The following is a 24355-nucleotide window of genomic DNA, read 5'->3' as shown; positions in this document are numbered from 1 at the left end:
TGCTTTACAGTGGGAGGACATGGGTCCTCAGCTAGTACATCTGTTGCCATTGACCTTGTTCTTTAGGCCCTCCATGCCTGCCCGCCCTTTCCCTCAGAGTGAGCACTGGGAGGCAGAATGTAGAGGGGTAGGCAGTGTGGACTCTGAATGCCTCCTCCTGGAGCCGTCCCTTCCCTTGTCTTGGGTCCTGGAGTGCCTGGGCAGCAAAATGCCGGGGAAAGGAGAGAATGGGTCTTTCTAGGCAGCTCATCTCTCTCCTCTGACTCCTTCAGTCTTAGACAAAGATGTGGCCTCTGCTAAAGCGTTGTATGAGCATTTGACAGCAAAGAACGTGAAGCTGGATGACCTCTTTCTGAAGCGCTATGCGTCTTTGCTCAAGGACGTTGGCGAGCCCGTCCCCTTCACTGAGCCCCCCGTGAGTATTCTTAATTAAGAGAAAATACCTCCATGGATTTATGTATGCCAAAGAACACGACTAAGACTGTGCAGAGAAAACGGTCTAATAATTAATTAGTTAACAAGAATTGAGTCTCTGAAGAACTGTAGGAGGGCTGGGTGGAATAGCCTGGGGTAAATGCAAGGTGTTCCAGACCTTCAGCTAGGTGTGAATTTATCAGTTCTCTTGTTTCTCTGTGAGGTGGAACTCAGCCTTAGAGCTGGGTTTCGCTCAGAACTTGAGGCTTTTGAACTTGGCATTTCACAAGACAGGAATGCTGGGCTTAAATAGCAGGTGATCAGCGTGGAGGCGTGGCCTCCAGTGCTCACTTATTGGTGTTTTTAAAGGCCGTGTTGCTTGCTCATAACTGTCTGTAATTTCTCTTTAACAGGAAAGCTTTGAATTTTATGTAAAGCAGCTAAAGGAAGCAAGGGAAAAGCCTTCATGAAGTTTTGTGTGTATATATGTTTGTGAGCCTGTGTCTAAATGTTATTTCTAAAATGTACTTGAGGGAAAAATAAAAGAAAATTAAATGGTTTGTGTGTGTGTGTGTTTTATGTATAAAATGCAACGTTCACCACCACATTACCAATAAGTACGTGTACTTAGTCATTGAACCTTCTCGATTTTTTCTTTTTTTCCTTAAACATAAATTGATGGCACTTTCTTCAAGGTGTCTGAAATCCAAGGATCTTCTCCTTCTTGGCTAAATACAATGATACCACTCGGCAATGATGCCCGGCATTAGGGGTTTAACAATCCCTTCTGTATGGAGTCCACACCTTTCTCTTCTGTATAAAATACCGGCACAAGTCTTTAGATCCAGCGCTGCTTTTCCATGGAGATGCGGAGAGCAGAGGCTGTACCATCCCGTAGCCAGGGTGCTGTTTGGCGGGGCCTGCACCCACTGCCTTCTTCCTTCCACCACAGTGCTTTCCACTTTGTAGAGGCCCAGGATTTTGTTGCAAGCTGGGTGTATCTCATTCATAAGGGACTAAGTAAAATACTGGTTTGTTATCAAATTATAAAATGGACAGTAATCTCTGTCTTGTCCTTTATGCTTGTTAGAATCTACATATAAGACATTTCTTTAAAGGAAATTTAAAATAGTGATCAAGTGATTAACAAAAATGTTGGAACGGTTTTGTTATAGAATTACCCCCTTTTTGTTTCTTCATTTATTTGACCTTGGTGTCTGCTGTCTCTACCGTTTAAGAGGCTGCCTTGCCTTGGGGCAGGTCTTGTCTGCCTCTTGCTGTTTGTGCTGTCAACCTGCCTGTGGGACCTGCCTTCCTATATCCTGTGTCTGCCTGTGGAGGCACAAAAAAGTTGGATGGAGAGAAGCTGTGTGTGTGTGTGTGTGTCCGTCCCTAGCACCAGCTGTGCTTCCCTTCTGCTTGGCTTTGTGGAGTGAGAAGCAAGAGTCGGGTCTAGCCAGCCTGGAGACACCACTGACAGGGCTGGCTGCCCCTGCCCAGCACACAGCCTACATGTGTAATTTTGCTGTTGTCTAGCTTCCAGAAGCCTCTCTTTTACACACTTGCCTCCTGTAATTCCAGAGCTGGCCCTAGTTCTGCTGTCCTGCCAGCCCAAAGTAATTGAGCTTAAATTTCTCTGATGTTCATTGATGTGCCTCTGGGTGAAATACAGCCTTGGGGCACAGACTGGGCTTCACAGTCTCTGGAAACCAGTGGTGCAGTCACGTTTTCATGGAGTAGTATGTGGGTGTTGGAAGACTGCTCCCATATAGCCAAAATATCTCCATCTAGGTAAAATATCTTCATTCTGAATATATGTTTCAAAGACTAGTTTGTCCAATATCTTTACCATTATTCTTGTTCCTGTTTTGGGTATCAATATTTATAGGGTGTAATTTTCTGGGTGGGCTTATAAATGCTGGCTCAATATGTACTATCTACCTTGAAATAAGTGGAACTACAGAGTAAGCAAACCCAGCCCCTAATTCTAAAAAGTACCCATCATTGTAATCTTCATAAATGTATGATGGTATGTTCATGTACCAAAAGCCAGTATCATTTAAGTGGGAATTTCTTTGAATATAGTATTTGTGAACTGCCTTTTTTTTTTTTTTTAATCCTATCAAATCTTTGTGTGATGGCTTAAAGCCATCTCAAAGGACCATGGTCTCGAATTTTTAATAGAAGTGTGTGACCACAGGAAGATCTCCATGTCACATGTCTTCCGGTTTGTCATGGAGAACCGTTGACCTGACTACTTGCCTGTGCTCAGGATAAGCTATAACTGAGATCTCTAAGGAACAGAATTGCCAAGAATTGAGAAATAAGAGCTAGGTGTAGCAGTGCACACATTTAATCCTAGCACTGGAGGCAGAGGCAGGAAGATCTCTGTGAACTCAGGGCCAGCCTGGTTTACATACTTAGTTCTAGGACTCCCAGGGGTTACATAGAGAAACTCTCAGACAAAAAGAATTGAGTTCCGATACATGTTAGCACTCAAAGGGGAGAGGCTAATCTAATAACGGAGATACGGTTGTGGAATTTGCAGTCCACAACATCTTCAGTACCTGTGCTCTGTCCAGGAGTGCCTACTCTGCCATCAGTATTAGCTGTCCAGGGCTCCCATGGCTGCGTGCATCTCACTGATCTGGACAGACTGAACTCTGGTTCTCAGACCTGTCACCTGCAGTGATTCCATAGCTGCTATATGTTAGGCTCTAAGCACTGACTACCCTCTTGCCTGATTTGATCAGAGTAAGAAAACACAAGTTGATTTGCATAGGTTCAGTGCAGTAATTCAGACAGCCGGGACTTTCTCAAGTCATGCTTTGTGCCGGAGAGAGGGCTCTGTGGTTAAGAGAGCTTGCTGTTCCTGCAAAGGACCTGGGTTCGGTTCCTGGCACTCATATGATTGCTTGCTCGCAGCTGTCTCCACCTCCAGAGTACCCAGCGCTCCCTTCTGGCTTCCTTGGATACTGCATGCCCACCACACATTTAAATGCAGGCAAAACAAATGTAAAATTAAAATGTTTTGTTTTTTAGTCTCCCACTGGACATGGTTGTGCATGTGTTTATCCCAGCACTTGAGAGGCACAGGCCAGGTAGCTGCTGAGTTCAAGGCCAGTCATGCCTACATAGACACTGTCTCAAAAAAAATAAGGCAGGCCAGCTAAAAGAGTGGACTCTTTTAAACAACAAAACACCCTTCACACTAATACAGTGTTCCCAGCTTCTGGATACCTTACATTGTAAAAACGTTTTCTTCCTTTTAATCTGATACCCAGTGCCTGGTATAATCAAGCTCACGACTCCCAGCAAATTATAAGCAAGCTTTATGTTGTAAATCACTTTCTTGTATGCTTCATTCTCCAGCCTGCAGTGTGTACATTCTGCATCTTTTCCTCGTGGCTTTCAGCACAATTCTCATTTAATATTTGCCTTTCTGAGAAAAAAATATTTGTAGGATTTCTAAGCAAAAGCAACATTTCCTCAAGTGTGGTAGAACTGATAGCCACAGGAGGTCCAAAATCACGGTAATTTATCTCTTTGCTTTTGTACAATCATGCGTGGGAGTGTTTCCATTAGAAATGTATCCTGCTTTCAGGCCAGCAGACTTTACAAAGCCTACATTATGCAGCCTTAGTACAAATAAAGAAAATGGTTGCATTAGCAAATTCAAAGCAGACGCTTTTACATAAAGAATAGAAACACCAGAGCCAGGTAAGGCTCGGCAAGCTGCTGATCCCTGCTCCGCATCTTCACTAACCCCACCCTGGGCAGCCACTGGAAACCATTCTTCACCTGTTTGTTCTTTGCAAGGCCCTCTGTTCTGGTGCTCTGCAGACTTAACTGGTGGGCTGACAGTCGCTCTCCTGGAATGAGTCTTACGGATTCAAGGGCATGTTTCCCTGTTGCAAGTTCTGTTTATGAAATGCCTGGTTTGTGCACAGAGGCCTGTTCCCTCTCATGTGCTTTTTTTTTTTTTTTTGGCCCCCCATATGTGGATCAGTGTGCAGAGTTGGTATGAGTCCCAACGAATCCTCCAAAAGAAAAAGCATCGTCAGTAAGGCCCACTGATTATGTCTTGAAATCTCCTATACGATGATGACTTCAGATATTTGTTCCTGTTGGAAGGGGAGGTGACCTTTCAACTATGTTCTGAAATCAGAGCTAGCACTGTAGGGATTCTATGCTGTAGTCCTGAAGTTAACAGGAAAAAAATAAATAAAAGGATTTTTTTTTTTTTTAGCAAGGAGTAGCAGAGCTGTTTTTCAGTTTGAAGAAACAACACTTCAGCTCTACAGAGTACATACAGTCTACAGACAAGACTGCCATCTGCAATGAGCGAGCACGTCACCTAGCCAGTGGGCAGCTGGCGTGCACTGCAAAAGCTCAGCCTGCTTTCTAATCACGAGCTACTAGCCCCACACATGCTGCTGCTCTCTGTAGCCGCCCGCCGCCCTCCCTAACACGGACACAGAATGTCGCCCCGACCACAACCATGAATTTTCATTTGCTTTAGGTTTGGGTGTTGGGGCTTGAGCCTAAGGCTTCTAACCTGTTAACTTGTCTGCCTCCAAGCTCTTCACCCCAGCTACTCACCTGGACCATCCTAGATAAAGAACCAGTTTATCAAATGCAGGTGACCTATGAGATGAGATGAGATTGGAGCAGACTACTTGTGACTAAGGACAGTTGCAGATGTGCGCTGAGTGTTGTCCAAATACACCTAGGTCAGCAGCAAAATAGCCAAGGGCTTGCTTCCTTTGCATCAGGCGCTCATTGGATGCCCCATGGTGGGTCTGCCCTAAAGAAGCTGCTCCCCTGTGCCCAGCTAAGCCTCTCTGCTAAGTAATTTGAGTGTTTGGAGGGCCCTTGGGCACAAGTCTGCTACCACTTGGGTTTGACTTAATTTTTTAACGTCTCCTGCGTGGGGAGTGGTTTAATCCAAGATCAAGAGAAGATTTTTTAAGAGTTGAGTGGAAAAGCAAAAGCAAGCGGGAGACCTGCCTCTGTGGACTGGCCCAACCCCAGCAAAGATTACGTCTTAAGTGACCTTCATAAGAACAAGAGCAGTTTAAAAATACAGCAAGAAATACTGGAGTCAACCTAGGTGATTATTTTCAGTTTAATTGTTAGTCCCCCATCAATAGAGTAACTTGAATTTGGAGAGCTTAAAATGTAAATTCCACAACCTTCATCTTTGGATCAAGAGTCTGCGAGCTGGAGCCTCAGGCCAAATCCGGCAGCTGTGTGTTTCTGTAAGCTGTGTTATTGGAACACATCCATCCCCTCCACACTGCTGTAGCTGTTTTCACACCGGAACAGCTTAGTGAGAGCTTGTGACGGGCTACATGGCTGTCAAGACCTAAACTGTTTCTCCTTAACAGCAAACATTTGCAACCCACAAGAAGATTCTGTCCCTTCTGTGATGCAGGACAAGGGTGGCTGTGACACTGTAACTGTGTTCCGAGGGCCCACGCCTTTGTCTTCCCAGGCCCTGTGTGCCCTGGAGAACACAAACCAACCCATGGAGCCAGAGTCTCGGTGGATCGACACCGGCCTGTGTGTGGGCAAACAGGGTGGAGGACTCCTGCTCTGGGGACAAGCTCCAAAGAGCAGCAACTGCCCGAGTTTCAGTATTTCTTGTGCCCTGAGTTCTGGGTCCCACAGCATACTGAGTGACAAAGGTGACGTCTCTCAGTGGCTGCCACCCTTGTCATCTGCACTTCTCCATCCAGGCCTAAGGGCAGTGAGCTACCAAAACAGAGCTGGGACCTGGGAAGGGAGTGCAGAACAGGCAGGAGGCTCCATGAGCAATGAGCAGAATGTCCACTTGGAAGGACAGTGACAGAAGGGAGAGTACAAGTGGGATCCATCAGATGAGGGATACAGACACAGAAGCCAGGTGTGGCCCAAACAGACAGAAGTGTAAGAGGGAGCCCCGGATGGGAACTACAGAGTATGTTCATGAATTCATACGCAGTTTCTGACTGAGTACACACATGCACACACCACAGGCACATGCGTTCACTTCTGCCCACTGAGCCTTGAAGCAGCAATGCACAGCAGCAGAACGCATCTGGGCTTCTAACTATCAGTTCCCACTAAAAAGAGTCAAACTTCTACAGAGAAGCATCCAGTTCCAGGGCCGGGCTGGGGAGATTCAAGGTGATCCCAAAACTGTCTGTGTCCTCAATGGATGACAGGGATGTGATTAAGAGGATACAGAAGCCAGCTTGAGCATCCCACTGGCCAAATCAGGGACAGTTTGAGCGCCAAAATTAGTGATAGCAATGGATTATAACTTGCTAAAATGGGATTCCCCCAGTACACGATTTATAGCAATAACTCAGTGAGCAAATGGAAATCTGGATAAAGAATCAGCAACTCATGGTTTCCAGGCATTGGCATTTAAAAGGTTTATTAATTATGAAAAGAGGGAACATAGTGAATTTGGAGGAGTCCAGCAGACATGCTGTCCACTGAACAAAGTAAACGTCAGCACTCAACAAGTGGAAACCATATGCGCCATGATGGGAACACTAAGGGGAAAACCAACGTCATTTCTGGATATTCTGACCAAAGAGACCCACCCAGCTTGGATTTAATTGTGAAAGACAGCAGATAAATCCAAATTGAAAGCTACCCGAGAAAGTCAGGGACATTGAGCTATTGTACACTGAAAGAAAGCCAAGAGGCGTGACAATGAGATGGCGCCCTTGACTCTGCTCTGGATGAGGACACTGGATCTTGAGTGACATCTGTGCACTGGACGGTGGCAACAGGGCAGTGTGAACCCCCCAGAGGCTAGTGGGTGCTGGCAGAGGACAGTGTGCTGTGGAGCTGCTCTTCACACTGGGGTCTGCTCTCAGGTCATTAGGGTAATCTGAACAGGTGAAGGCTGGGTCCATGGGCCTGGGCAGGCCTGGAATTCTGCCTACCTCATCAGCATCCAGTGATGTCATGATGTTGGCCAGGGACCACACTGGACAGCCAGGATCTGAGGAACAGCTGAGAACATCTCCCAGCACCCCCCCCCCCCGTTTCTTTTAGTTCCAGACTTATTTTTCCTCTGGGAACAACCCCTCCCATCACTGCCTCAACACAGGCATGAAGCTCATAACCTGGGTGTGCGGCAATCCATCCTCAGGCAAAGGGTTCAAAGCTTAGCTTGAGCCCCAGACAGGGGTATGCAACTCTGAGGCCTGGCTGAGCTCACACAAACTCTACAAACTGTCTCCAGAGGCTTCTTGAAATCCAAAGCTAGGAAGTATCTCAGGCCTGGTCTTTTCCTAAATACCAAAGGCCTCAAGGTCTTTTTGATTCCGCCACAAAGCAACTGTGTAAGCTGAGACAATTGAATTTGTCTTTGCCTCAGGGTCCTCACCTATAAAACAGGATGCTATTGTTCCTCAGGGAACAAATGAAAATAGATTCATGCCACACTTCATACCATACCTACCACAGAGTAGGTGTTTAGTAAACTCATTTGTTCAGTTTGGGGGTCTGGAGTCTATGGATCCACACAAAGATAAGAGATGACATTTCACTAGCCTGTTTTATGTCACCTTCTGTATTGGGAGTGGCTTAACACAGGATATGAGAACTGTGGAAGATGAAACTAAACATTTTGCTATTAAACCACTATTCTCTCTGGGTTCCAGAAGTTTCTGCATACTGGATACTGGATACTCAGTTTATATATAATTGCTCTCCATTCCACACTGGGTTGTTAATACCAAGATATAACCAAAAGAAATGAATGAGCAGGTGCCACCAAGTACCCTTTTCTCTCCCATCACAAGCTCCAGCCTGTGATTAGAAATCTCTTCCAACTGTCTTTATTCTACTGCCATCCTGTGGCTGACCTGTGCCACTGCGGCACCAAGAGGTGGGTGCTGCTGAGATCTGTGTGATCCTGGTCTTCAGGGGCATCGGTAGGGCTCTTCAGGGGGCAGCCAGCCCAGGGAGAACCCTCCCACCAGCAGGAGCAAGCCTGGGTGAACATCACCAGTCTTGAACTGACTTCTGTTTGATGAACTTCAAGGACAGATAGTACAGGAGCAGGAAGCCACAGCTGATGCTAATGATGATGAGGTAGACAGCATAGAGCGGGTGCGAGTTCAGATCCATGGCGGTGACCATCTGCAGACACGGACACTTGCTGAGCTCCCAAGGGCTCTGTCCCCTCAGTAGCACTTGAATTTAGACTTCCCAGGCCTCACTACTTACCCGGTCTCCGGCGATGGAGAAAGTGAGGTTGCCGAGCTGGAAGGTGTAAGGGTGTCCGTTAAACTGGATCTGCATCAGGCCAGCGAAGCACCATCGGAGGAAGGACACCTTGGAAATCCATGCAGGGACTGAAGACAGCAAGAGCTACGTCATTCACGCGGTCTCTGCTGCCCTCCCCAAGCCTCAAACTGTTCCCAGAGAGAGGGCTCGTGCTGGCTGTGGCCAGAAGAATCCTCTGAGGACCAAGGAGAAAGAGAGATGAGGGGGCCCAGGAGTAACAGCTGTGCCCGGGGACACTGCGGAGGAAGCCAAGGAGGGGTGGCCCGTGTCACGTTGCTACCAATTCTGGACTGTCATTTCGTTATGCACTGCGCGTGCTCAGCTCCACAGGGCGCTTAGCACCACCTGAGACCCTGACCCTGGAAGCCGCTCCTGGGAGAAGAGGGAGCCGCAAGCCCTGCTCAGACGTCAGCAAAGGCTGGCTGAGGAGATAGCACTAAAGTCAGGTGAATGTAGAAAAGGGCTCCAGAGTCCTCCAGCTCCCGAGAGCTGGGGGGCAAGGGACACCGGGAACTAGCAGCTCTTTGGGAGGCTTTGAACAAAATGGGACAGGACCTCATTCCTCAGAAAGCTCATTCTGCAGGGGTGAACACCGAGAGACCAGACTATTACAGTGACCCAGGGCTCAATGATGAGGACCAGAGCTGGGATAAAACCAAGGGGATATTTCTGGCCTGGTTCACTGGTGAATGTGCTGAGGGAGAAAGTCGGGGTGACTTCTGGGTGTGCTACGAGGAATTGTCAGCTGTCCCATAGCCCTCGGTACAGCAGGCAGGGGCATGGAGGGAAGCTAACTGATGAACCACTAGATGAAGGCTTAACCGGCCACAGAGCCCTACAGATGCCGGGCCGATGAAACGGGGAGCAGGCCTCACCTATCCACAGGTTGTTCAGGTTTATCATGAAGCCAGAGGTAAGGTAGAAGGAGTTGTAGAGGGCATGGCAGCAGAAGGAGGACATGTGGAAGGTGGGCAGCATGGCGGAGGCGGCCAGGGCCATGGTCCTGGAGCAGTAGACCACCAGCCACACGAGCATGAAGTGCAGAAGGAAGAGCTCGGCCCCTGGCCGCAGGTTGGTCAGCCAGTAGATGGGCATCCCGTAGATGATGACGTAGGCACAGTGCTCCGGTAGCTCACCTAGGATCTGCAAAGCACAGCCCTCGCTGGGTTATGGGGCCGACACCCGTGTTTGCTGTCACCAGAAGATGTTTTAAGTAGTGGCGATGCCTAGGACACCAGTTCCTTCTCAGCGAGGGGGTGCCAGGTAAGACCCACGACCTGACCTCTCCCCAGACTTCCACTGCAGGAGCGTCTCAGAGCTGTGCTCCACGGCGGCAGCTTGGTCTATGCTCTGCGAAGACCGGGCTTGATGCCCCATCCTTCCTGCCAGACCTAGTACCTGTCTGTGTGACTCTGTGAGAGTCTTAGACCCTTCTGAAAACTTCCTGGAAGCTCCTGGAACTTCCCGGAATCATCTTCCTGGCTTGCCCCAGGGAAGCAAGGACTGCTGGGTGTTGCCAGCTTCTTTCCCTCTTGGTTCTGGCTGCCATTTCTGCTGCACAGCCCCGGCCTTTCTGGGAACCGTTTAATGACTAGCAAGTCTCTCCTAGAGAATGTGATATCTGCAGCCACAGAACGCATGGCTGAGTGTTTCCACACAACCCTCTCCCGCAATGCCTGCACAATGCCCTGAAGCACTGGCTCTCCGCCCTGACCTTGGCAAAGAAATATGGACCAACAGTGTACAGCCCATCTTCCAGCTCATGGTACAGCATCGACCTCTCCGAGTGACCTAAAGATGGAGGAGGAGAAGGAGAATGAGTGAGAATCATCTGTGGCATTACAGATGTTTCGTCTCTTGTAAAATCATTGAAAGCAGCTGTATGAAGCTGGGTGTTACTCAGTTGACAGAACACTTTCCCAGATGCACACAGCTATGGGTTCAATCCCTGGCACTGGGAGATGGAGGGCAGTAGTTACACTTTCTGAATTTCTTCATCTGCTTTTTAAATTACAGGCATGGTGACACATTCTAATCCAGCTGTTCGGTGTGTGTGTGTGTGTGGGGGGGGGTGTCTCCAGGCATTTCGGCAAGTTACTGCCAAGCATAAATCCTGCTTGGATGGGAACAGCTTTCCTTTTGTCGAATGCTAATATTAGTGTGCAAACTTTTAAAAACAATTGCTGTGTTAAAAAATAAAAAAAGCACAGAGGCCAGCCTCAGACAGGCACAGGGGGAGGCTGGGGTCCTCCTCTGTCCCTCGGCCCCTGGGTCTGCAGAGGAGAGCAGGTGACACTCACATTTGGAGACCACATCCAGAATGACGTTGAAAGGGACGAGTGCTCCTATCATGAACAGAAGAGCTGACATGTCCATGAAGGAGACCTGCTGGGACCCATGGCCATAGTAAATGAACCCAATGATGAAGGACATCAGGCAGGCTTCTGCCCCATGGATGAGCAGGGTGGGGAGGTCCCGGAAGTCATTGGAGATCTGACGACTTGAAAAAGAAAAGGAGAGGAAGTGTCAAAGGAACAACATACAAAACTCTATGACCTTAGGAATGTCGCATCATCACCAGAAGCTTTATCTCCTCGTGGAAAATGGGGATCGTGAGCCCACCATAGACTGTCAATGTCAACTAAGTCAGAAAACTGACAAAAGTGGGGACTGAATATATGACTGCTTCTTAGGGAGGTGCCCTTCTTGTTTTTGTTTTGAGTCAGGGTCTGTAGCTTTGTGGCCCAGGGTGGCACTGAACTTGAGATTCTCTAGTCCCATCTCCTCCCCAGAACTGGCACTTCAGGCATGCCGCCACACGCAGCAAATGATCGCTTTCATCATTGACAACGATTTTACTTACAGGAAAAAAGTCAAGTATGTCATAAAGATGTTAGCCTCAGTGGGTGCTCTAAAAGTCCCCAGATAAGGACCATCAAATAGACCGAAGTAAATAACTATGGGTAAGCCGGCGGGAGGGGGGGGCACTCTAACCAGAGAAGAGGCACGACTCTTAGAATAAATAGCTGATTACTAAACAGTACACAGAGCCTGGTCCCGGGTCTCTGTAGGCGCAGACCCCCAGAAAGACAGAGTGTGGCAGGTCCATCTAGCTCTCACTGAGCATGGTGTGGTAGTGGCTCTGCCCTTCTCAGGTCTGAATTTCATATATACGGCATATGACCAGGCTGGCCTCAAACTCACAGAGATCTGCCTGCCTCTACCTCCCCAAGCACTGGGATTTTGGGTGTGCACCACCACGCCAGGCCACCAGATCTGAATTTCTTACAGGGTTATTTCTGTGATTGTTGTAACTAATGCAATGTTTTTTTTTGTTTAGAGAGTAAGGGTATCAGGAGCTCTTCGTGACAGGAGGGCTAGGCTGGCCCTAAGGGTGCTGGCTGTCAAACAATTTCACTGCTTGCTTCTTCACTTAAATTCCCCTTGGTTAGGGATGATTTGCTTTGATATTCAGAGGCATGGAAGTGATGCAGGGTCAAAAAATGAGAGAGAGAGAGAGAGAGAGAGAGAGAGAGAGAGAGAGAGAGATATTAATTGATTAACTCACCGGATCAGGGTGGTAAACTGGTGTAAGATCCCGGGCCGCTCAGCAGCAGTTCCACAATCGGGGTCCTGTGTGAGGGTCTGGCTGCTGGGAAACAGTATGTGGTCAGCCTGGGAGGGGAACCCGCCACAAGGAGCTTCCCACTTGGACAGTACGAGGGCTTTCCCCTGTACCTGACTGCATAGGTGTCTGTGCCACACTCCTTTGCTTCTGCTTTCCAGAGGAAGTCATCAAAGCCTCGAACTTTTTCTAGAAACAAGGCTGCAAGGGATCGAGCCTTCTCCATGGTGGCTACTTCCTGTTCTTTGCTGCGCCTGTCAATACTAGTCAAGTCCACTGTAAGCAGAAGATGCAGGGTCAGAGGCAACCTGGTTCCCGGAGCTCTCCCCACCTCTGAAGAGGAACTGTGATGCAATGGTCAGAGCAGAGGGGCAGAAACCTGGTCCCTGGCTCTGCCTGATCTGACCACACACACCGATGCTGTGTGCAGGCCACAGATCAGGAGGAAGTGGCCAATGGCAGAGGCTCCAGCCCTATCCTACCCCCAGACACAGCACAGAGACCTTCCTAGAGGGGGCAGGTGTCTTTAGGGACAGATACCTCATTACAGGTAGGTCCTGGCTCTAACTCCAGCTGGATCTCTATTTGCCTGTTACTGTGAATTCATAACTTGGCCTCCCAAGCGGCCAGGGTGATGGGGAGGAGCCAAGTACAGCACCCGCTGCCCATGCTAAGTTCTGCCGCAGGGGAGTCTAGGGCAGCTCACCCAGCTGGGGAAGCCAGGTTACTGGGAGAGCCACCTTCTGAATCTGGGAAGACGCCACCCCTAATTTGGCAGTCCCACTCTGCAGCCCTTCTCTCATGTGGCTCTGCGCCCCCTCCCCCCAGTGCCCCTGCAATGTCAGAAAGACGCAGGCCTATGAGTCACAGCCACTGCCGAGACTATCCCCTGGAGACTCCAGGGCCATGCACGGCTGGGGTCTTCTGTTCATCACACCTCTTCTATTTTCACGCACAACACAAGAAGCCATCTTTTGTGGGAGGGACCCTATGAACCTCGCAGGTTCCCTCTGTGCCAGCTGTTGCTCGAATGTCACATTTGCTGGGCACCCTGTGCCCCATGCGAGCAGCTCCTGCCTCCGGGCTAGTAGACAAGGACTCTACCCCCACTTCCTTCAAATAACAGGGGAATAAGGCTTCAAGTCTGCCCTGGTCACTTGGTTTTGGGCAGCCCTCCCAAGCACACTCCAAACTTCTCCTGGCAGCCAGGTTGGCAGCTGTCCTCTGCCACCTTATCTGAGGACACGGCCTAGAGCATAGACAGGAAATCAGGATGGCAACCTGAGCACTGGGAGGAAGGGTGAACTCTGCGGGAGTTCACTGAGGGCATGACTTCACAGGGCAGGGAAAGGAGCCAGGAGAACGGCCCTTTCTTCTGGGATAGCTGGGGGTGCTGGCACACCTACGGGAACTCTGGTTCTGTCCCCACAGCTGGACTAGAGCACAGTAGTTCCTGGGTAAGATTCCTCAGCTCATCTGCAAAGATGGAGCTGACCTTGGCCTGACAGGAGACGCCACAAAGGCTGGCACTCTGCCATCCTAGGAAGAACCTGGGGTTCCTGGTCACTTAGAAGACTGGCTCCAGCTGCTGCTTTCCTAGGCTCTGGTACAATGGTCGCTTGTTCGGCATCCAGCTATTCCTCAGCACAGGCAGGGGTCCTGAAGGGGCCTTGGTCCTCAGGAAGAAAGTGGCTCACGGTGACCTTTGTGTAATAATGAGTACCTGGGACCCCAAAGAAAGCTAAGGCAGTGACCAACCGAGCAGTTTATTTTCAGAGACTCACGGGTCCTGCCCTGGACGCCCCATTCCCTATGCTACCTGCTTTTGTAGAGCACAAGGGCATGTGTGTGTGTGTGTGTGTGTGTGTGTGTGTGTGTATGTACATGTATGTATATGCATCTATCTATCTATCTATCTATCTATCTATCTATCTATCTATCTATCTATCTATCCTGTTTTTTACAGGCTGCATAAAGACCACAGCTGTACAAACAGATCCAAGACCTCCTGGGTTAGGGCCCCCTCTCCGCTTATCTGCAAACTCCTACCCCTCCCTAACAGGTCCTGCGCAGAGGGGCAGCTTGTGGTGGAAGACTGAAGTACTCACGACAAACTGACCCGTTCCCCACTCTGTGGGCTACCACTCCTGGCTCCTCTTCCGAGGCGTGCATAACAGTGCTCCCCGGGATCTTTCCAGTAAGTATTTGTACTTGTTTCGTTAGGCAGGGGGAGGGTTGCCAACAGATGTCTGCGCACCAGGTAACAGGCCACTGGCCTCGCTCGCTCACCGTAGAAGTCGGCAGGGTTGCTGTAGCGAGGGCAAGGGTGGCCGATTGACGTGAAGTACTGCACCATGTGCTGCGCGGCCCCCAGGTAGACAGGGGTGCCAGATGTCATCAGAAGGACCAGGTCAAAGAGCCTGAAGATGTCCGAGCGAGGCTGGTGGAGGGAGATGAGCACCAGCCTGTTGCCTTTGGCCAGGCGGGACAAGGTTCTCACCAGGTTGTGGGCGGTAAAGCTGTCGAGGCCAGAGGTGGGCTCATCCAGGATGAGGATCCCTGGGGACATCACACAGGGAGTCCCATGACCGTGCTGCCGGGGGAGGACACAGGCTCAGGCCTCGCCCCTCAGCTTCTCGGCGCTCACCTGGGTTCCACAGAAGCTGCACCCCGATGCTCACTCTCCGGCGCTCGCCCCCGGACACCCCACGCACGTATGTGTTGCCCACGCGGGTGTTGGCGCACTGGCGCAGCCGCAGCTCCGCAATCACCTCCTCCACCTGAGGACGACAGGGTTTCCGGGGAGGGGGGCTCCAAAACTCCTCCTCTCGGCACAAAGGGAGGCGCCCTCTGCGCTGTATCTCCCAGCAGCAGTTTGGGCCCCCACCCAGCCCAAATCTGAGTAGATCTACCCCGCAGAGCACATGTAATGGATTAGGAACCAGACTGGGTACTAGAGACAGACAATTGCTCTCCCCCCAACCCCCACTCACATGAAGCAGCAGGAAACCCTTACACAAATAAACACTTATCACACACCTGAAAAGGTCTGGGAAGGGAACGCGTGGGCTAAGTACATTGGCACATGGGGTGGGTGGGCTAAATCTCCTGGCAAAGCAGGGAACTCTCAGACACCAGGGATCACCAAGCAAGCCGACTGGTTACCCTTTTGTCACGCTGGGCCTGAGAGAAGGTCCTGGGCAGGCGCATCTGGGCAACGAAAGCCAGGGTCTCCCTGACAGTCAGGTTGGGGAGCAGCTGGTCATGCTGGCGCACGTGCGCCACACACTTCCTCATCAGCTGGGGCGTGCTGGGTTGCCCGTTTATCCAGATCTGTCCCGATTTCATCTTGCCACCATGGCTTCTGCCTGTGATCACGTCCAGTAGTGAGGCTCTGCCACAGCCTGCAAAGTCAGAGACATCGCTGAGGGCAGAGTTTCTGCAGGACCTGCCTGCCAGCCAACCCTGCCCCCTCCAAGAGCCAGGACTTCGGACAGAAGCGACCTAGCGGCAGGGAACCCCGCCAGGCACTGTTACTAGATCTGGATGGGACATCCCAGCCGGTACACGTTCAGGCTTGTCTTCTACAGCCAACTCCGGTGGGTGAGGGCACACTGACAACGAGGTTTCAGACAGAAGGTGGGATGCTGCAAGCCTGCCGCTGGACCTGGCACACTTTTCCCCCTCCACCTGCTTGCTAACCAGTGGCTTTCTCCCAAGCAAGACAGTCTAATTACACCGCAAAGCATAGTTATTTTTTTGACTGAAAAAAAAAAAAACCCTTGGCAGCATCTCATCATTCATCATTTGGCTCCGAAGTGGCTTTGTGGGAATGGCTAATTTGGAGCATTCATAGCCTGTCTTTGAAGAATTCAAAACTACGGCCTAGCCGGGCAGTGGTGGCAGACATCTTTAATCTCAGCGCTTGGGAGGAAGAGGCAGGCAGAACCTTTAGCGTTTGAGGTCAGCCTGGTCTACAGAGTGAGTTACAGTATGGCCAGTGCTACACAGAGAAACCCTGTCTCAAAAAAACAAAAACAAAAACAAACAAAAAACCCAAAAAACCTAAATCAAACCACACCCACCCACCAACCAACCAACAAACCACCCACTCACTATCACCTACTTTGAGAAATGGGAGGGGAAATGTTAGACAAGGAATAGACGTGGGTGTCATTCTCACGCCCCCAATGAGTAATGTGTCTATACCCTTCTCCCATCTTTAAGATCACTAGAGTATTTCCCCCTCTGCCTTACTAAGAAAAGTCATCCCTTCATTACTTCTAGACAATGTCTATGAATTAGGAGAAGGGAGCAGCATATTGGATCTAGTTTCCAAAAGCATTAGGCGAGGCTTTCCCCCCTGTAACTAGCTTTGTTGGTTTGTGTCTCACTATGCAGCCCTGGCTGTTCTGACAGTCACTCTGTAGACCAGGCTGGCTCAAATGCAGAGATCCGCCTGCCTCTGCCTTCCGAGTGCTGGGATTAGAGACTTGCACCACTGTACCTGGCTCTTCTATAACTATTTAAACTGTAAATGTCAACAAGCTGGAGACAGATTTGGATCTCCCAGGCAAGGTTTGGCTAGCCTAATGCGTAGTCTTTTGTGGGATTAATAGCGTTTTTTTCCTCTTGTAAACAAGGCAAATGCCTATAGACAGTATGTGACAAGTCCTCCTTGCCACATGTCACATGCTGCCTGCAAAATCCAAAAGCCCAGGGGCCTTTGTATGTGATCTCCTCGCTCACTGGCCAGAGGCCTGAAGTGAAAGCAGCGAGTTGGCTGTGCTTGGTTGGCGTGCCTCACTCAGGGAGTTGGTGTTTCCTGCAGAGTTAGGCTGAACAAATATCCCCAAGAGGGGCCAGAGAAAGTGGCTTCAGACCTGCTCCCTGTTCAGCCTCCGACGTCAACTCTGCGAGGGCAGCATTTCCAGGTACCAGGGACCCCCAGTCAGAGGGCAGGAAGGTCACATTTCCTAAGCAAAGCTGTGCCAAAAGGCAGAGGCAGCCTCTCCAGCAGAGGGTGCCTGGCGCATTAGGCGAATGCTCTGAGAGCCACGGCACCCAAGAGTCCTGTAAGGTGGCTGCCATTTCCTTACCAGCGACTTAATTCACTGGAAACTCCTCCTGAATGGCTGATTCTACAGAACAAGCTAAATGCAAGGAGCTAATTTTTCAGAATATTTAAAAAATATATTTTTTATGGCTAGTATGCATATTCATAGTCTCTGTGTGATACTAATTAATTAATGTCACAGGAAGTATAATGAATAAATCTTTCTAAGGAAGACTCAACAATTTCAGTCAAGTAATCTTGAGGCCAAGCAGGATTGAAGCTGGACATTGTTGAATCCCGCTCAGCCTCTCTGAACCTGACTGTCCTAACTGAAAACCAGGGTGCGGCTGGCCATATGGACCAAATGCTCACCAGCATTTACCATCATGGCTGATTAATGGCCCTTATGTCTCCCAGGTGCCCCCAAAGAATAGATACAACAAGAAAAGCTACCACACGTTATAAGCCAAAATGCCCTTTCCTTGTTTGGATCAGAACCGCTGGGTCAGGGCCAGGGTGAGAGGGGCTGAATGAGTTTGCATGTTGTTTCAGTTACAAAGTGTGTTTACATATTGTAGCTTATTTGATCTTTGGTTAGACAGTAAACAGCTCTATCAGAAGAGTGTAAAAGTTTGGAACAGATGTTCAAAGCATTGGGCAATCTTTCCTTCTGGAAATGATTAATTAAAAGGTATAAAGTATGCTCTCTAATACTGTGTAAAGAAGTGCCAAGAAAAATCAAGGGCAAGATCTAATGCTAGCCTATTTGGGGTCGGTGTCTCACCTGTCAAGTGAATGTGTGTGTGCGTGTGTGTGTGTGTGTGTGTGTGTGTGTGTACATTCATGTGCTCACAGAGAACATTCTAGAAGTATGGTGGAGTAGATGATTTGAAAATCTTCTTCCTAAAATGCTTCCAGACAGGCCGAGTGTAAGGCACAATCTAATAAGGAGAACAAACTGTTCTCTGAGGCCCTGTCATCTGCAAGGTTTAGTAATTTCAGAAGTGACCCGGAGACACTGCAAGGATCTGGCTCTTTTCGGGTGGCTGAAGGTTATGCTAGGCCTGTGGAGGGGGCAGTGGTGGTGGGCCCTGCCAAGTCACAGTCTGGCCATGACCTGACTCTGGCTGTGGAGGAGCGACCTGTGGCACCCGTGCCTGGGGGAGCCTCTGAAAGGAACACCATGTTCGGGAGCGGCATGTGTATTGTCTTAGTCCTGTGTGAACTGCAGCTTCAGGAGCGCTAGACTCAGTCACACTCAGGCTCACCACAGCAGCAACATCCAGGAATTAGTGGGGGCAGGAGGTGACATTGGAACCCAGGTCTGCTTGGCCCAGAGCCTGTGCTCATGGCCACTCTGCCATAGGACTCTGCAGGACCCATGACTGAGGGCTACACTGCATCCCAGAGAGGAAGGGCCACGGCCCCTCAGCTGCTTCTGCTTGTACCTGAGCTCCCGATGATGGCCAGCATCTGCCCACTCCTCACTTTGAAGCTCAGATTCTGGATGCCCAGGTCACACTTGTCTTGGCTGCTGTGAGACCTCCAAGGTATCTTGAACTGAGCCAGCTGCTCAAACCAAGGCACCTGAGAGGCTATGTCCACCTGTGGGGAGATGTTAGCGGGTCCTTGGGAAGCTGAATGGCCCAGAGGGCTTTAGCACTTCTGCGCAGCTCTCCTGCGCTTTGTATAACTCCTCTCACAGGAGACACCCCACTAGATCTTGGGGCATCCCATACCCCTGTCCTACCATCCTATTCAAGTCTAGAGGCAAGAGGGACCAGGAAACAGCAAATGTTTACCCCTGCAAGTCATTACAACAATCACTTTACAACACTGTCCCATCTAGTGTTCACGGAGGACATATGGCATGAGTACTATCACTGTCCATCTTACTGACCAGGTTCAAAACAATTCAGGGCTTCACTCAAGTCACACAGCTGATGACACATGGTAGAGCACAGAAAGCTTACAACATGGCTCATTCCTTTGTTTAAACTCACAACCCCAAGAAGGCCAGATTGGGACTCTGAAGTTCACCGACCCATTTGGGCAGCATGTGGTCTACCCCTGGGAAAGGGGGAATGGGACTTATTGAATTCTGAGAAGGGCATTCCTGAGACCCTACCATGGTTGCCTTTGAATTTAGGGTGGCTTATGAGCAAAAGAACAATGTATTTTATTTTTTAAAAGACCATAGATAGGTAAACCACAAGATAGAAAGACAGACAGATAATAGATGATAGATGATTCATAGACAGACAGATAGATAGATAGATAGATAGATAGATAGATAGATAGATAGATAGATAGATAGATAGATAGATGGTAGATAGATGTAAATGGACAAAATCTCAATAAAGTCTCACTTAGTTGAGAGCATGTTAGATTTCTTGGTTTTTGGGTTTGCAAGATGCTGACTTCAAGAGAGGCCAGACAAAGGTTGTGTGAAAACACTGTGTTTTACTGTGTGTGTTTCCACAGATATGTACACCCACATGTGGGTGAAAATGCACCTTGCACATGTGTATGTGAAGGCCAGCGGTGAATGGCACTGTCCTTCTTAATTGTTTTCTCCCTGGCTCTTGCTGACCCTGGAACACACTGATTTGGCCAGGTTGAGTGAGATCTACAGATCCACCCAGCTCTAGGAGCACAGACGTGCCATGCAGGTCAGGTTGTCTTCTGTGGGTTCTGGAGGATGAGATCATGCCCTCATGCTTGTGCTTCAGGCATGTTAATCTATCTATCTATCTATCTATCTATCTATCTATCTATCTATCTATCTATCTATCTATCTACATACTTTATAAATATGATAAACACACACATTCATATATTTTTAGAGTGATTTCAAATTTTAAAGTTATGAGTTCCAGAGACCTTCCCCATAGGTCTTCACAGTGACCCTTGAGATGCTCAGAAGGGCCTCTGTCCCTTTCCACACCTCTAGCTGCAGGGGCTGGGGGGCTTGCACCCAGGTAGACAGAATTTCGTCCTTGGCCTTCGAGAACCTACAGGGAGGCTCACCCTTCCTTCTCCTGAACACTGTCTGTCACTTGCCCACTCTTCTCCCCTCCGCTTGGGCATGTGGCCCTACCTGGTAGGTGAGATCTCTGACCTCCAGAGTGTTGGACTGGCCACTGTAGGTGAAGTACAGGCTGTTGTCACTTTCAGAGGAGAACAAGCTGTCCTGGAGGCCCTGTTGGGAGACACGAGAGGTGACCGTCCCCTTCAGAGGCAACTGAGCTCAGAGAAGCCCAAAGGAGGGGACCTGGGAGGTGCGGGCAGCTGCTGGCAATGTGGTTGAGATCCCACACCGACAGGAGGTGGGGTCATGTAGGTGGTACCCCAGCGCTCAGAGAACAGCCGGAGCATCGATGATGGTGACCCTGGGCTTCTCCAGGACAGCTCCAGCCTCAGAATCCAAGCCGCTTAATACGAAGGATGCTCCTGACTCCAGTGGGAAGAATGGACTTGGAGCCAGTAAACTCTTGATCATTTTCCCCTTTTAATCAACGCTCTTTTATTGATTTTTTAACAACAGAGCAAAGCTCACATGAACTCACAGAGCCCCATCAGCAAGCACAGGCTCTGCGTGGGTCTGCACCAGGTAAACCCTTGATCTTTGGCTTTCGCTTTCTGTGCTAGCCTATTCACCTCACGTCAAATAGACACACTAGGAAAAAGAGACAGACAAGAGCAAGATGACCCCAGGTATCTGAAGATGTTACGCCAAGGAAAGCTTTATCTTATGGTGATAAGGAATTTTGTGTCACAAGGCCCTTGGCAATCCTTTGGGGACATTTCAGAGGAAGCCCCTATGACTGTCTATCTCATTATTGTCACTACCATGGCTACAATGACTATGATGTTGTTGTTATTGTTGAGGTGGAGTTATATGCCTGTTTTCAATGTGATCATTTGATAACATGTATTCAATGTGTAATGGCCAAACGGGTGTTCAACACCTCCATCTCCTTCACTATCTCTCTCTCTCTCTCTCTCTCTCTCTCTCTTTGTGCTGGAAACCATCAAATCCTTCTGGTCTTTTGTTTTGAACTAAAAACTTTTATTTTGTTTTATTTTATTTTTTGTGTATGACTGTTTGCCTGCATGTATGTATGTGCACTACTTATGTGTCTGGTACCCTCAGAGGTCAAGGGGTCACTGAGTCCTCTGGACCTGGCGTTATGGATGGTTGTGAACCATCGTGTGTGTGTGTGATGGGAACTGAACCCAGGTACTCTGTGAGAGCAGCAAGTGCTTTTAACATGTGAGCCACCTCTTCAGCCCCATTCTCTGACGTCTGCCTGCCTGTCTGCCTGTCTGTCCATCTATCTATCTATATCTATCTATCTATCTATCCATCCATCCATCTATCTATCTATCTATCTATCTATCTATCTATCTATCTATCTATCTATCTATCTAATGGTGTAAGCTCCAGTCACCTCACTGTTCGTCAGAACTTACGTTTCCTGTCTCATTCTGATGCCCTGTATCTGACTGCCCACCATCCCCCACCCCTCCTGCTTTCCGCTATAGTAATATGATTCTGCTCTCTGAAGTAGGGAGTTACTGGGGATGCCTTTTGGTTTTTCGGTGTCGGGGAATCAAATCCATGGCATCAAGCACTGAACTGACAGAGCCATGCCCCAGGTCCCAGGGTTTTCTTGTTTTCAAATCAGTTATCTTCGGGAGAGATCTTAGGTGGTTTGCATGGGATAGGAATTGAGTGGCAGACAGGAATGCCACTGAGCAGTGCCCAGCTAGCCACTTGGACTCACTCAGACCCACTGGCCCTCCACTACCATGGAGAATTGGCTTTCTGGGAGCCACACAGACAACTCAGCTTCGGTGGGGGGGGGGGAGGAAATCATGTCTGGCTTCTGGATGACTTCTGTCCCATTTTAAAATATTTTCCTTGGCACCCAGGAAGGATGTGTTAGACTTTTCCTGAGGTTTTGACAAACTCTCTCTATTTTTCAAATACTTAAATATCTATTCTGCTGACACTTTAATCAGCATGACTGTCAGAACATCATTTGAATTTGTGACAGGTGACACCCTAAAAATCGAAAGCGGGTTTATTTGTAGGTAACTAGCTCGGCTCCTGCTGGGCTACAGTGTAACGTCTCCTTGTATTAACTTCTGAGTCAGTCTCACAGACAAGCGGCAGGGGCAAAGGGCAAGTCTCTGCCCCAAGGTACATGGCTGCCCCTTTGTTGACTCCTCCAGACTCGAGCTCACCTATTCTGCTGAGGCCCAGGCATTCCTCTCCATGGTGGTGAGGAGTTCGTGGACCACGATGCCGACACCCTGCTGCTCAGTGCCAGAACTCCCTGTATAGACGGCCCTGACACCATCCCTGAGTATGGGTAGTGCCACTTCCGGGGGTGCACAGAGGCTAGCAGAGCAGCTGTCTGTAAAAGGCTTGCCTAGAATGTGGGTGGAAAGAGTGTGTGGCCCCTGCATGGGTTCTTCGTAGAGTGAAATGCTCAGTGAGCAGAGAAGGGAATGGGCATGACGTGGGCCAGAAGCCAGCTGCTCAAGAGACACTCGGTTTTCTAAATTTACATGCCGAGATGAGAGGGTGGAGACCATTAGACAGTTTCCAGCCTGACTGACAGCTTTAAGTCTGCAGGCACAGGGCGTGTCAGTCTCTTTCTCCCCCCCACCCCCACCCCAAGTCCCACAGTTGTCAGTGGCAGGCCAACACAGGGCACCTAGGACTGCAGAGGAGAAACTGGTAAGTGGCAGGACTTCTGCACATAGGACTCTGACAGTTCATTGCCTCTTTAGCTGAGGTGCTAACCTCAGATTAGAGATCCCAAAGCTACCACTGACTTTCTATCCTACTCAGGATGTGAGCGCCGATGTGCCAAGCAACATTGTAGGAGTTATTTCCCCTTGGGTGTCTGCCTAAAGGGGAATTCAGACAGCAGAGTTGGCTGTTGCCCTGGTAGTGGAATTGGCTAGATAGAAATGCCTGGGTTGGTCAATCCCAGGCAACTGTATCTCTCCTAGAACAGGCCTACAGTTTTCCTGTTGGATGTGGACCTCTCATTTTTGTCTTTCTCTCTGGAAAAGTGGGAGGGATATGGAAGCTGGAGATGGGATCTTTTTTTTACTCTGTCTTCCGATATTGCCTTCTGCTTCAAAGCCCATCCACAACTCCAATCAAAGGTCATTAATCAAGCAAACATTTCTCAAGTTAGATGAGGAAGGAAGCCTTGGACCGCCATTTTCTGTTCATCTGCTGCTGTCCATTCATCCCAGCTCTCTCCCAGGTCATAAGATTGCAATCGAAAAATTCTGATGTCTCCATAACCGCCATCTGCCCTTATCTCACACCTGTTTCTCGACTACCACTGAAATTCTTGGCCTGGCATGCACATGGGCCAAATGCTTCATCAAAAAAGCCCTAGTTTTCCTGTGTGTGAGAGTTTCTGTGATGGACTGTTGTTTGGAAACCTCGGCATCAATCTCAGTCACCTAGGAGAACATCCTCTCTCTTCAAGAGCATGCCAGGTGGGAAATGACCACAGAGGCCCCCTGGTTCCTGAACCCGCTCCCTTCACCCCACCAACACGCAGGAGACAGGGCCCTTCCGTCCCATTTCCATTCTACATTTCCATTTCATTTCTATGGTGGCAAAGAAAGTCAGTTTCACCTTGCCTTCACCCGAGGACCAAGGTGGCTAAGCTTACTCACTGAAGCGTCCTGAAGTACGGTCCCAATCCACAGCTGGGTGTCCTCTGTGGTCTTCTCAGCCATCACCCTTGCTGTTTGTGCCCTTCTGTGTGGCTCCCGAGACCTTTCCTGCTGCTGCCCGGGCCAGTGCTCTCTCTGCCTTTGCTCCTTAGAGCTGGGCCACCTGAGCCCTCCTTCTCTGTGCAAGCCTTTTTCCCAGCATTCCTCTCTGGCAAGCCCTCCTACAAACACGGTGTGCTCTGCCTCTT

General features: G+C 49.4%; 2 protein-coding genes across 3 annotated transcripts in view; one reads left to right on the top strand and one right to left on the bottom strand.

Annotated features, from left to right (window-relative positions):
* Positions 1-974, top strand: part of Lrpprc (leucine rich pentatricopeptide repeat containing) — a 79952-nt gene extending 78978 nt beyond the window's left edge. The window contains exons 37-38 of the mRNA XM_055619048.1: positions 273-415; positions 828-974. Of these exons, the coding sequence (XP_055475023.1) occupies positions 273-415; positions 828-884 (200 nt within the window). The 3' untranslated portion in view covers positions 885-974. The remainder of the gene's footprint in view (positions 1-272; positions 416-827) is intronic.
* Positions 975-6811: 5837 nt separating this feature from the next.
* Abcg8 (ATP binding cassette subfamily G member 8) lies at positions 6812-24345 on the bottom strand. 2 transcript variants are annotated; one of them, XM_055619032.1, is made up of 13 exons: positions 24108-24345; positions 20491-20592; positions 18839-18995; positions 15500-15738; positions 14982-15114; positions 14624-14893; positions 12448-12610; positions 12278-12361; positions 11010-11209; positions 10424-10500; positions 9585-9852; positions 8650-8777; positions 6812-8562 (listed from the first exon to the last, which is right to left on the bottom strand). In XM_055619032.1, the coding sequence occupies exons 1-13, from the start codon at positions 24168-24170 to the stop codon at positions 8425-8427; spliced, it is 2022 nt and encodes a 673-aa protein (XP_055475007.1). In that variant the 5' UTR covers positions 24171-24345; the 3' UTR covers positions 6812-8424. The 2 variants fall into 2 exon arrangements, with proteins under 2 accessions (XP_055475007.1, XP_055475013.1); XM_055619038.1 differs by having other exon boundaries at positions 12278-12358; positions 24108-24344.
* Between the last annotated feature and the right edge of the window lie 10 nt (positions 24346-24355).

The sequence above is a fragment of the Psammomys obesus genome, unplaced genomic scaffold (genome assembly GCF_907164565.1).
Source record: "Psammomys obesus unplaced genomic scaffold, mPsaObe1.curated_primary_1811, whole genome shotgun sequence".
Classification (NCBI taxonomy): domain Eukaryota; kingdom Metazoa; phylum Chordata; class Mammalia; order Rodentia; family Muridae; genus Psammomys; species Psammomys obesus.
Note: the sequence above shows the minus strand (reverse complement) of the source record. Positions and strands in the feature narration are given on the sequence as shown.

Coding starts and splice junctions, on each gene's coding strand:
- Abcg8 (XM_055619032.1), bottom strand. CDS start 24,170: ATGGCTGAGAAGACCACAGAGGACACCCAGCTGTGGATTGGGACCGTA. Junction 18,996..20,490: donor TCAGAGATCTCACCTACCAG/GTAGGGCCACAT, acceptor ATCTCCCCACAG/GTGGACATAGCCTCTCAGGT. Junction 12,611..14,623: donor CAACCCTGCCGACTTCTACG/GTGAGCGAGCGA, acceptor TTCTGCTTACAG/TGGACTTGACTAGTATTGAC.